At 40.1% G+C, this 11,999-nt stretch overlaps 2 protein-coding genes across 2 annotated transcripts in view; both read left to right on the top strand.

Annotated features, from left to right (window-relative positions):
• Nucleotides 1-8,065, top strand: part of LOC103383567 (mucolipin-1-like) — a 10,946-nt gene extending 2,881 nt beyond the window's left edge. Inside the window, exons 2-14 of the mRNA XM_008316750.3 lie at nucleotides 1,047-1,297; nucleotides 1,500-1,667; nucleotides 1,749-1,905; nucleotides 2,466-2,547; nucleotides 3,406-3,502; nucleotides 3,802-3,901; nucleotides 4,023-4,129; nucleotides 4,206-4,355; nucleotides 4,567-4,668; nucleotides 4,919-5,041; nucleotides 5,535-5,741; nucleotides 5,854-5,984; nucleotides 6,257-8,065. Coding sequence (XP_008314972.1) covers nucleotides 1,047-1,297; nucleotides 1,500-1,667; nucleotides 1,749-1,905; nucleotides 2,466-2,547; nucleotides 3,406-3,502; nucleotides 3,802-3,901; nucleotides 4,023-4,129; nucleotides 4,206-4,355; nucleotides 4,567-4,668; nucleotides 4,919-5,041; nucleotides 5,535-5,741; nucleotides 5,854-5,984; nucleotides 6,257-6,293 — 1,712 coding nt within the window. The 3' untranslated portion in view covers nucleotides 6,294-8,065. The remainder of the gene's footprint in view (nucleotides 1-1,046; nucleotides 1,298-1,499; nucleotides 1,668-1,748; nucleotides 1,906-2,465; nucleotides 2,548-3,405; nucleotides 3,503-3,801; nucleotides 3,902-4,022; nucleotides 4,130-4,205; nucleotides 4,356-4,566; nucleotides 4,669-4,918; nucleotides 5,042-5,534; nucleotides 5,742-5,853; nucleotides 5,985-6,256) is intronic.
• Nucleotides 8,066-10,151: 2,086 nt separating this feature from the next.
• The window catches only part of prr36a (proline rich 36a), a 25,596-nt gene continuing 23,748 nt past the window's right edge, over nucleotides 10,152-11,999 (top strand). Inside the window, exon 1 of the mRNA XM_025058294.1 lies at nucleotides 10,152-10,591. The gene's annotated coding sequence lies outside the window, so the exon portion shown is untranslated. The remainder of the gene's footprint in view (nucleotides 10,592-11,999) is intronic.

Genomic DNA, 11,999 nt, shown 5'->3' with positions numbered 1-11,999 from the left:
TGAACAAAGTGTGGCAGTGCACACACACTCACGGTTCTCTTTCGATCGAATTTCCTTGTGGTGACGTGGGTAAACTGATCACTCTGTGCTTCATTGTTTCATTACAGTAAGTAGCTTGTCTAGTTGGGCTGAAAACATGTGACCACATAATTAGCCTACTTGTTTTTCAGCTAGGCGTAGTTAGTTCCTGCCGAGTCTGAAATGATTCAGCTTTTTTTTTCTAACAAACTACAAATTACTTGTTATGACCAATTGAACCTGTATGGGTTTTCACTCCCAGATTCACTTTTTACATTTGAGTCTCAACAACATACTACTATGTAAGCTGCAGCTTTGGTGGTAGAAACAGTCCCTAAACACAGACACAGACATGATTTCTTATCCTTGGTGGTTAAGGAAGCGGATTTGGGTCCGGAAGGTTTGAGTCCCTCGCTGTGTTTCCAGATGGAATTGAATTGAAATCTTTTGACCATTTTCTCGTTATTTTATTGCATTAAAAATGTTATTTATTCTAAAAATAAAAAAACGAATTTAGCCGTTTCACGTTTAGTTCAGGTCACAAGGGATTTTAGATGCCACTGAGGACCAAAAAAAAAAAAGTTTTTTTTGTGCTAGTTTCATGTGACACAGTGTTCAATGTGTGTGTATAAAAAATTAAATGATACGTCTGACAATAAAACAAATATAAAGTGCATAAAAGTAACACATGACATGAGGTTATACAGACTTATAAAATAAGTCTGTCCTTAACACATGAATGCAGCTGGGGTTTTTCCCTTTAAAAGCCAAAGGCTCAGTCATGGGTTACTTCCTGCGTTTGAAGAATTTCTGAGACGACACAAATCTTATGAAAAGTCTTATTCTTTTGTATTGATAATCAATCAATTGCAAACAATATGTTTTTGTGTGCCTTGGTGCTCAATGATCCTGGGCCAGTACCTGCCATGTGACATGTAGCTCAGACCAAAGAGTCACATGGTGTAGGTTGAACCAAACTAATCACCATGAATCTATACTTAGGGGCAATTTGTGTTTTTCTCTCAAAGGTTTCACCTCTTCAAGAACTCGCTATGGTTCCTTGGACGGCAGCTATGAACACGACAACCACGCTCACAGTAACGGCAGGTTGTCTTCGACCACAGCGGGACTTTGGGCCTCAGCTGACACGAGAGAGGAGGGCCTTCGCAGGAAGCTGAAGTACTTCTTTATGAGTCCTTGTGATAAATATCATGCCAAGGGTCGCAAGCCTTTCAAGCTGGGGCTGCAGCTGCTCAAGATCATCATCGTCACAGCTCAGGTATAATCCATGTGTATGTTTGTTGTCGAAAAGTCATTCGTTTTTTCTAAATCTTACAACACTCAGGAAATAAACATTCAACCCAAAACAAACAAGTTGGAGCAGAGACCCTCTAGTGGTTTGATATGATAAACTGTCACGCTTAAAGCAGACCCTCATCTACCACGCCCTAACCTTTCCACTGCTTGTCTTTTTGCTGCAGTTAGTCCTATTCGGCCTCAGCAACCAAGTAGTGGTGACCTTCAAGGAGGAGAACACAATGACCTTCAAGCACCTCTTCCTCAAAAACTATGACGAGTCCTCGGACGACTCTTTTGCTGTTTACACACAAGAGAGCGTCTATGAATACATGCTTTACGCTGTGGACCAGGTAAGACGTGAGGGCCATTCACACATGGAAACACATTTGCTGTTCATACTGAAGTGACATCACATCGTTCTCACCCTTTAGTACCTGGCCTTACCAGAGACCACGGTGGGACGGTACGCGTATGTTTATAACGTTGGTGTGAATGGTACTGCGCTGTCCCTGTGCCAACAGTACTACAAGAAGGGACGGATAGACCCAGCAAATGACACGTTCAATATAGACCCCCAAGTAATCACAGGTATGTGAACTAAATAGTAATAACACAAAGCTGCTGAACACCCAGGTCGACAGATTTTACCTGTCTGTCTGTCTGTTGAAAACACTGTCTACTCTCAACAAAACTTAAAATTTATACCGTTTTCATGGAGTATCGAGTCACTGGACCAGCATATTTTAAAGTACACGTATACAAGTGCCTGAATGAAGTATCGGTCCATCCCTACATTTTTGCTATTTAAAGTGGCTAACAATTAAATGGTAATTGGTTATCAACCTAATTTCTTTGTCAAAAAATATAAGCATCTGATTTAAGGAACACCATTTCACTCATACTGTAAATGTTGTTGCACAAGTGTGTAGTGTCCGACTTCCTCATATAGTCAACTTACATGTTAAAAAGAAAGCAAAAGCAACATTATAAAAACATTTACGTTATTTTGTTCTTTGCTCATTTAATGATACTGACCTGATTTTTAAACTTCTTTGTGCTGTGCACAACACATGCCAGAGCCAGTGAGAACCTTTCCCACTTATTTTTCATGAATGAAAAAGACAGCTTGATGTTCTCTCTGGTTACAGACTGCGTAGGTGTGAATCCTCTCTCAGTTCCTCGATCTCCACTCAGCGACAGCTACAAGAATTTTACCCTCAAGTTCCACAAGTAAGGCCTCATTTTTTGCATGGTTTCAGCGACTTCTTGTTTGTTTGTGTTATCTTGACATTCATGAAATTCAACATGTTGCTTATCTCTGCAGCTCATACACATACAGATTAACCATGTGCTAAAGACACAGCTACGCTAACTAGAAAACAAAACAGGTGTTTGTTTGTTTTTTTTTTCAAATGTTGGAGTGTATTAATATGTATGAGTGGCTCTTTACAGAGTAAATAAAAATAATTAAGTCCAATCTAGTGCCATTTTATATATAAAGCACAAAAAAACTGTTGAAAACAATTGAAACACAAGAGTTGAAACATAGTTTTGTACACTACAATAAAACACAGATGCAAATACAAAGGACTCCAACGACTACAATAAGTAGTTCAGTGTTGGAATGATAATAAATATAAACGTTACAGTGCAACCATTCATACTGTGTTTAAGGTAATAGAAACAAACAGAGACATCATCTGAGGCAGGTTGTTCCAGAGTCGAGCTGATCAGCTGATCTGAAGTAACTCTGTATAATAGAGTTGAAATCAATCCTGTAGCGGAAATGGAGCAAATTAAGGAAGGACAAATCAGGGGTAATAATATATTCTCACCTTCGATTTCCTGTTAACAAACGGGTAAATTATAAGTAAGTTAAATGAGAGCATTGCACAGAACGTTGCTGTAATCTAGTACAGTAATGAAAGAAGGAATATTATTTTCCATTAATTTGACTTGAGTTCATTTAAAACAAGTTTAAAGTCTGAGTCAGTGTGCTCTGATCACTTCTGTGTAAATTTTTAATACAGGATAGAAGACAAAAGTCATGCAATATGAATGTGACTAACATTACTTCTTTTTTTTAAGGCTTATTAATGTCACCATAGAGTTCCAGCTGAAGGCAATCAACATACAGACCATCATCAACAACGAGATCCCAGATTGCTACACTTTTTATATAACAGTAGGTGTAAAAAACAGTATACTGTAAAGATGTAAGAGTTGATTTAAGGCCATTTTCCTGCCATCCCACTCCTCTCTGTATATTCACATCAACTCAATACTGCCATCCCACTCCTCTCTGTATATTCGCATCAACTCACTTGGTAGAATGTCTACTCTTTATATTGAAGTTAGTTGTTCATTTTAACATGAATCCAGATTTTTTTTCATCTTCTTAAATGATAGAACTTACTTTTTGTTTTTGAATTGTGTACCATATGGCTTTAAAGAGCTTGGCCCCACCCTCTTCTCCCCCTTCAGGTGGTTCTGGACAACAAGGCCCACAGCGGCAAAGTCAAGATCTGGTTGGAGAACCGGGCTGTGATAAAGGAGTGCAAAGACCCGAGTATTTCTGGACATGGTAAAGCTGCAGATATATGAGAGCAGCACGTACAATAAAAATTCACGACAAATCCTAAGAATCGATGATCAGTTGTATGGAACAGTTGTTGAGATTTCTTTTTTTTTTATCAAACCCACAGCTGAAAACCACTCCCGTGCTGCTTTTGACGCCATCGTGGCTCTGGTCTGCACGGTGTCTCTGTTGCTCTGTGGACGCTCCATACTACGAGGCATCATCCTCGAGCAGGTACAGTGTATGTTGTTTCACAGTCACAGTTACATATGTGACCAAACTATTAACTAAACTTTTTTTTTGTTTCCAGGAGTTTGTGCAATATTTTAAGGAAACTCTGGATCGTAAAGTCTGCTGGTCAGACCGCATGGAGTTCATTAATGGCTGGTACATCCTTCTCGTCATCAGTGATATCCTGACCATCACAGGGACCATCATCAAAGTCGGCATTGAATCTAAGGTGGGTCCAGGTGCAGCTCTCAGTGACATAAAAATTTTTTTTTTTTTCCAGTACTTTGTAACATGAGGTTAAGGTCAATGTGTGAACTAGTCTCCAATTTAAACAGTAAAAACTGTTGTAACAATGCTGATCAGTATCTGTGGAATTATTATTATTATTATTATGTTTCCCCTGTTGTAACGATGCTGATCAGTATCTGTTCTCCTGACAGAACATGTCCTCATACGACGTCTGTGGCATCCTGTTAGGGACCTCCACTCTCCTGGTGTGGGTGGGAGTCATTCGCTACCTCACATTCTTCCAGAAATACAACGTAAGTCACGGACACACTGTTGTGCACCACATCAATACTGTTACTGTTTGTAACAGTCAAACTTACAGAAGCAGAGTGGTAGGAAGTGAAAAACTGAGGAACTCGCATTCAAATATCAAGTGAAACTTAATGAGGAAATACTGTATACTCTTCAACAATGGTAGCTTTTTAGCAATGTTGGTGTATTTTTCCATTAAGGGCGTCAGTGAAATGCTGTAGTCTCTCTCTAATGCCCTGGTGTATTCCGTAGATTCTTATCATTACTCTCCGGGCGGCGTTCCCCAACGTGATCCGCTTCTGCCTCTGTGTTGCCGTCATCTATCTGGGATACTGCTTCTGCGGCTGGATTGTGCTCGGTCCGTACCACGTCAAGGTGAGAGACGCTGAAACTCGTTTTTCACAAGGAGCTAAACTTTAGAGCAGATGATCTTTCATCTGTGAGATTACACGCTACATTTTCAATTTCGGACCCCACTCGTCTGCATGTGCTGTGCAGTTATTCCATGGAAACTTCCTGGTCACCGTCCTCGTATCTGATCTCACAGTATTTAAAAAACTGTAAAGGATATCCAAAGAGTGTTATAGTATGAATTGTGAATAATGTTTCAGTGGTTAAGGTGAAGAGCACTGTGAGTTTTGTACTTAAACTGAAAAAGGTGTTGAACCAGGTGGCTATAAAAAGGTGTTGAGCTATAAAAAAAAAACCTCATGTTATTGATGAATTGAGCCCAGCTCTGCGCGTTGATACACTACAGAATTTTTATTATTTACAATATTTAAAATGGATAGACTACCGTACTTTTTTTTACTCTTTTCTATTTTTCTTATCCCACACCTTGTCGATCTGCTGTTTTCTCTTTTCTCAGTTCCGTTCCCTGTCCATGGTGTCAGAATGTCTGTTCTCCCTCATTAACGGAGACGACATGTTTGTGACGTTTGCGGGGATGCAGGAGAGCGGCACCCTGGTGTGGCTGTTCAGCCAGGTCTACCTGTACACCTTCATCTCACTCTTCATCTACATGGTGCTGTCACTGTTTATTGCTCTCATCACAGGAGCCTATGAGACTATAAAGGTAAGGGATAATGAATGGAAATAACTTATCTAGACCTAAGGGTTCATTTTTGGACTGGAGCCAGAACTGCATTAGTTACAAAACAATTTCTATTTGTCATTTGTTTCCACAGCATCAAACCCAAGAACCCATCCATATCACAGACCTACACGCATTTGTAGCAGAGTGTACAGATGCACCGAATTCTGGGAAGTTCAGGGGTTTAGAGACGTCGCCGTGCTCCTTCTTCTGCTGCTGCGACAGGTGAGGGGGTGAACACGTTTTTAAAATCAAAAATTGTGCAAAATCTGTCTGTAGTCTGTATGTCATTATGATTTATAATGTTGTTTTTGCTGCCCAGCCTGCAGTAGTTGTATTTGAAATAGGTTTAAACATGGATCTGAATTTCAGTGCATTTTATGTCTTGTCATAAATTATTTTCTACAATTCAACTCTGGACATGTTTCAAGTACATTTAAAGAGAGAAACAACATTTTTTCATGTTCAATTAACAATGATTTATTCATTCCCCTCAGGACCACAACATACGACGACGGTCTGCTGGTGAACTGAAGTGAGTTTGACCCGGGACAACTCTCTAGTCCCCTCTGTTGGTCACACAGCTACATTGCATACTGTCCTGGTGCCTTTGTACCGAGAAACTGTCTGCCTCAATCACTCAGCACTCATGGAGAGGAGGCTGACCTCTCAGCTGGTCCAGTACAAGGAGCGTGGAACAACAGGCTTGTTATGGAGCCATTCATCTTCTGTCCTCGTTTTCCACTGATATGAAACTGTGAGGTGGCGCAGCACGCAACGTGATCTCTGTGTTCAAAAGACAACTTTGCCGTATCATGAAAAAAATAATGTAAAGGTTTTTTTTGTGTTTTTTTTTTTAAAGCAAACCAGTGTTGTTTTATATATATATTTAACGAGGCACAAGACTGAACCAGGCTGTAGTAGAGATACAGTATAAGCACAAATACTGCAGTGGCAACTGCTGATGTGCATACTGTAGGTGGTGCTGGTTGAACTTTTATAGTATTTCAATTTTTTTTCAGTGCTGTGATATTATAAATGTGCATATCAAAGAAATTACAGTCAGCAGTTACTAATTACACCAGCCTTTTACTGCAGAAACAAGGAGAAAGGTGGAACTATTTTGCTTTTTAACGGAATCCCTATTGAGGTTTTTGCTGTTAAAAAACTGAATACAGAGTTTCAGAAAACCCCAGCTACGCCGTATAAGGTTTACATCACTTGAAAAAAGGCGGCTCTTTGTTGTCTTGCTGTGCTCAACTGCTGTTTCAGATTATGTCACATTAATTTCAGTGATTGATCCAATGGGAAGCACTCACCCGCTCACTAATGAAGCACTTGGTTTTGTCTGCAGTCAACGGCAGCAAGAACAAAGTTCAATGTTCCCGGTGGTCTACTGGCATGTACTGTGTGGTATCGTGATGATACCAAAATTTGAAGGTTAGATCTGCGTTGTTTAAAAAGTAACTAAGCTGAAGAAAAGATTTCCTTAAAATAGACGACGATTTCATGGACATAACAAGAAGGTTTGATATGGGCTACAGTGGTGCATCTCTGGGTTTAATATCACCTAGTCCCCAAGTCCCAGGTTGGGTTGGGTCAGGAAGGGCATCTGGTATGAAAAGATGTGGCAAACCCCGATAAAAGGGCAAATGATTTTAAACAGGAACATTTGTATGTGTCTCTGCAACAATGGCGTATAATAGCCATGCTGTTTTTACTCTTCACAGCCCTCTGTTGTCAACAACAAGTCTATGTTTGGATTACTTTCATATTTACTGCCGTAGATGCACAAACATTTCGGGAGTCTCATAATCTGAGCTCAAGAAAAAGAAATATATAAATTTTTCTTATTGAGAAGAGATCTGTTTTGAGCTGTAAAAGTGTAATTGTGATGTTAATGAGTTTGAAAATATGTGCCAAATGTACCATGGCCTTAAATTATTTCTGACGTTACATGCATGAGTACATTTTTCAGTGTACTGTGAATTTCGAGGTTTCACAGTCATGTTTTTATACAAATAATCTGTGTTTCTATCTGATTAATACAAACCTCTGTGTCTTACTGTACATGCTGCTAGTTTAGTTCATGTTTCCCCAAAAACATCGTAGCCATGAAAGTTGGCTCTCAATCCAAATGCAATTACCTAAAACTGTCAGAAGAGGGAGCGTGTAACTCATACGTCAAAAGATTGAACTAACCTTAACACTGTGTTTAAAAGAAATTACATTAAAACATACGAAAAGAAGGCACATTGTGATTTGAATTGACTAGAAATAAAAGGCACATTTTTACACGTTGGTTATGTTCTGCTTGTGTTAATGCGCTGCAGCTTGAAGCTGTCACAGAAGGGAAATCATAATTCTTTTTTTTTTCATCTTCTGACCCTCATCAGCGGACCATTAGGATGAGGTCATTTCCTGCTTATTGAGGTCTGTGTACATGCTTGACAGCTGAGGTAGCACATCCTTGTTTTCCACAACGCCAAGCATTGAGAGAGAGAGAGAGAGAGAGAGAGAGTTCAGAGTTTCGCTTGACATCAACAAGTTAAAACATAACTCAAGTAAGGAAGTAAGAACTCAGGGCTAGCTTGTTCTATAGCGTCTGTTAAACACCAGACTTTGACTGTAAAGAGAAAAAAAAATCCCCCTCAAATTCTCTCCTCTTTCTCTCCCCGGTCATTAGGGTTTGGTGTGATGTGTGTTTGTTTGTGTAAGGGGGCCGTGCAGAGTGTGTTTTGTTTTTCCACTCACAGAGCATGCAGCTGATTCCACTGTGTGATGTTTGGGCAGATGGGTGTTGAGGCACGGCTAAAGAAACACATTGCAAAGAAGCCAAGTTTTGGGTGTGTTATAACTGGCGCTGTACTATATGAGCAGTCCATCCTAATTCTAGTTTCCCCAGAGCCACGCTCTCAGCCACGCCCTCGTGTAACAACATTACAGAGCAATCTGAGATGGATGGGCAGGATGTGAGAGGATTTAGCAGCTTTCCCAGCTCTTTGATATGATGATGGATGCCATTAGTGCTGAGTTTGGACAAATAAATCACTCAGACTGAAATGGTTCACTTACACATCTTTGCATTGGAGTTTGCAGAAAAAAGGTAGAAAAATAATCATTTAAGCTTCAGAGAGCCTTGAAATAGTAGTGAAAGAAGGACGTTTATTTTGTTTTTTTGTTAGGACATAAAACCAGAGTGGTGCAGTGATAAAACTCCAATAGCACCTGGTATCCTGGTATAAAAACTCAAGTCACTATGCCTACTTCTAGCTCTGGTCCAACCCCTGGTTCAGGGACAAACCTAAATAAGCACTTGCTTCTTTATTGGTGTTAAGCTGTTAAATTTAAATTTAACCATCTGTAAACTATTCAGTTTTTTTTCTCCCTCGCTCCAGAGGAAGGGACCATATTGGATTAAAAAGGCTGAGAGTCTGCCAGACAGAGAGAACAGAAATGGGAGAAAGGCAGCGCAAAGATGTGAATCACAAAAACTCTCACTCTTTAATAAGCCACTGAATGTGTGTGTGAGCTGACAGTGCCCCCACACACTCGGTCCTCAGGGCCTTCTCCTTTATACGTCCCTATTCTTCCTCTGTTCTTCTTTATTCAAGAAAACAACAGCCGACGTCGGGCGTCTTAACCCATTCATTCTCCCTCTCTCTTTGTATGTGTTTTTCCCTTTTCATTGATTTTTCTTACGCAGCTGCAGCTCCACATTCAGGAATAAGTGCATTCATCTCACAGTGACCACGTCTGTACCATAGGATGGTGGACACTGTACATGATGATGAAATCAGCAGTGTAAAATTTCCCCTCAGAATATGTCCTCAACTATCAAAATGCATGGGAAAACTGGGAACGTCTGAGTACAGAGTGTGTGTTGTTGTCTGAGGCACTCTTTTCACATTTTTTTTCACATAGTTCCAAAGTTTTCATGGCTGGAGACCAAGTACAAATTCTTGGGTGTCAGTTTGATTCCTCAAACACCAGCTGTGTACGACAGCCTTCCATGCAATCAAGCTGTGAACTGTTTGACTTACCCTGCCTGCGTGATTTGTGTGAAATGGCAGCTTGGCATTTGGCAACTACAAAATAGAATGTTCAAAAAATATATTTACTTTTTAACATATTTTGGTTTGATTGTATCTGGATCTTCAACCCTTAAAAACAACAGTTTTAAAAAGCTCTGTCTAAACTGAAACACGTTTTAAACAATCGTCATGGAGTAAAATAAAAGGAGGAATTGATGAAAACAATACCTGCAGAAGTCATTGAACATAAAGTATAGTGAGTTATTTGTGACAATTTAAATATTCAGCTGAAATAGATATATGTTTACATTTAAAATAGATTTAACAAAGTTGACTCTTATTTAACTAATATTATTATGTGTATATTTCTGTATTCCTCGCTGTTTTCGCTGTATAATAACAATGACGACGATTTTGATTCTGACCCCCAGATTTTGGCAGCCACGCTAGCGTGACTCGGACGTGACGTCACATGTGCTTTGCATAATCACCGCTCGGCTCCTGGTGATTGGACCGATGTCGAACTTTAATCTGCATTCTCCCCTTTCCTCCCTCCTTTCCACTAAGACTCCTCAGTCACTCCCACAGCCCGGCTCCATCCTTTATGAAGGGGTGTAGCCCGTCGCCGCCTGCCGCTGCTCAAACGTGGGGAGAAGGACGTGAACACAGACGTCGACCGTCTCTCCCGCCGCTGCTGCTGCTGTTGTGTTTCTCCAGCTCCATTGTTAACTTCAGGGACTCCTTCAGTTCAGTGTAGCTCCCCTGCTGCAGCCCAAAAGAGAGAGTCTTCGGGAAAAGGTACCTACTCTGAACACACTCCTCTGGTAACAGCTGATACCAGTTTCGGATAAAATATTCAAATTCTCCCTGATGAATATTTTAACCAGCACGCGTCCTGCAATATCCGGTTTATTTGCGATCACCATTTCTTGTTAGCTTCTTCTTCTCGTGCATAATGTTTGGCCGCCTTTTTGATGCGTAGTGACCAGGTTGTGTGTGGCTTAATGTGATGATGGAATAGCACGACTCGGCACTGTTGGGCGGTGGTTTCAGCGCGGGTTTCTCTCAGACAGACAATAATTTGGATGCACACTGTCCCCAGCAGCCCGGTGCCCTGGTGTGAGCAGTGTCAGGGTCGGTTTAAAGCCTTGCCTGGCTTCATGTCGTTTCTCTCGGTCAGCTGCGCCGGCGTACACCGCTATTGTTTGGTTAGTCGGAGCCTGGCCTTCTGCTCCACCACCGGCATGGACTCAGCGTTTGTTCCTCCACACATATGGTCTGGTTAGGGCTTGAGCAAACAGACAGAAACTGGTTTGGCAACGGTTGTTAAACTAAGGTCTGGGTACAAGGTGGGGTCTGACAGGTTCCCAGACCAGTATCGTTCAAGACTTAAAACCAGTTACTGTACCTCAGAATTGAATTGTGATATAATGGACCAAAAACTTCAATGGCTGGGGAGTGTGTTCTAGAGATGGAGTGTATATTAGTGCTGGACAGTGACTACAATTTTAATTGTGGTTTAAGGCTAAAAAATACATGATACATGGCTATTAATTGCATTATGTGCAAAAGTCAATATTGAATTTTAATGTCTTGTTCAATTGGCAAAATAAACAAAAGTGCAAAAGATTTAGTTTGCAAACACTAATATTTCAATTTTAAGAGTTAATTATTACTTGTAATCAATACATTATTTTTTGTCAAATTTGATATAAAACCAAAGCATTTTTGTCACAGCCAGACATGAATGCTTTTATTAGTTTGTTTTGGAAAAAATTCACTTCAAAAACACTCTTTCAAAAACACTCTACTGGGGTAAATATACAGCTTTACACCTGCATGAAATATTAACTCACAGCATTCAGTATTCTGGCCTTTTATGAGATGTTGCACGTGATTTGGCATATATGGTATAGCTATGAAGACCTTTGCCCGTTCATCTTGATTCTTACCTTTTGTTCTTTGGCCTCCCAATGCCCTACAGATGGTTTCTGTATCGAAATAGTGTAGACATTTTAGTTTTTTTGTAAAGGGTGTAGCTCTGCTTTCTTACCAGTAGGTAGTGCTGTAAATGTGAGGGAGTATAACATGACTCACTAAAAGATAAATTATTTTAATTCTTTAACATATACAGTCTCAACTTTGCCAAAAATATCTGCTCAATTAAAAAAAACTTGTTATTGATTTGTTAGTGTTTTTTTTTGTG

The sequence above is a fragment of the Cynoglossus semilaevis genome, chromosome 9, assembly GCF_000523025.1.
Source record: "Cynoglossus semilaevis isolate Cse_v1.0 chromosome 9, Cse_v1.0, whole genome shotgun sequence".
NCBI lineage: Eukaryota > Metazoa > Chordata > Actinopteri > Pleuronectiformes > Cynoglossidae > Cynoglossus > Cynoglossus semilaevis.
The sequence above is the reverse complement of the archived record's forward strand: the minus strand, read 5'-3'. Positions and strand labels throughout refer to the sequence as shown.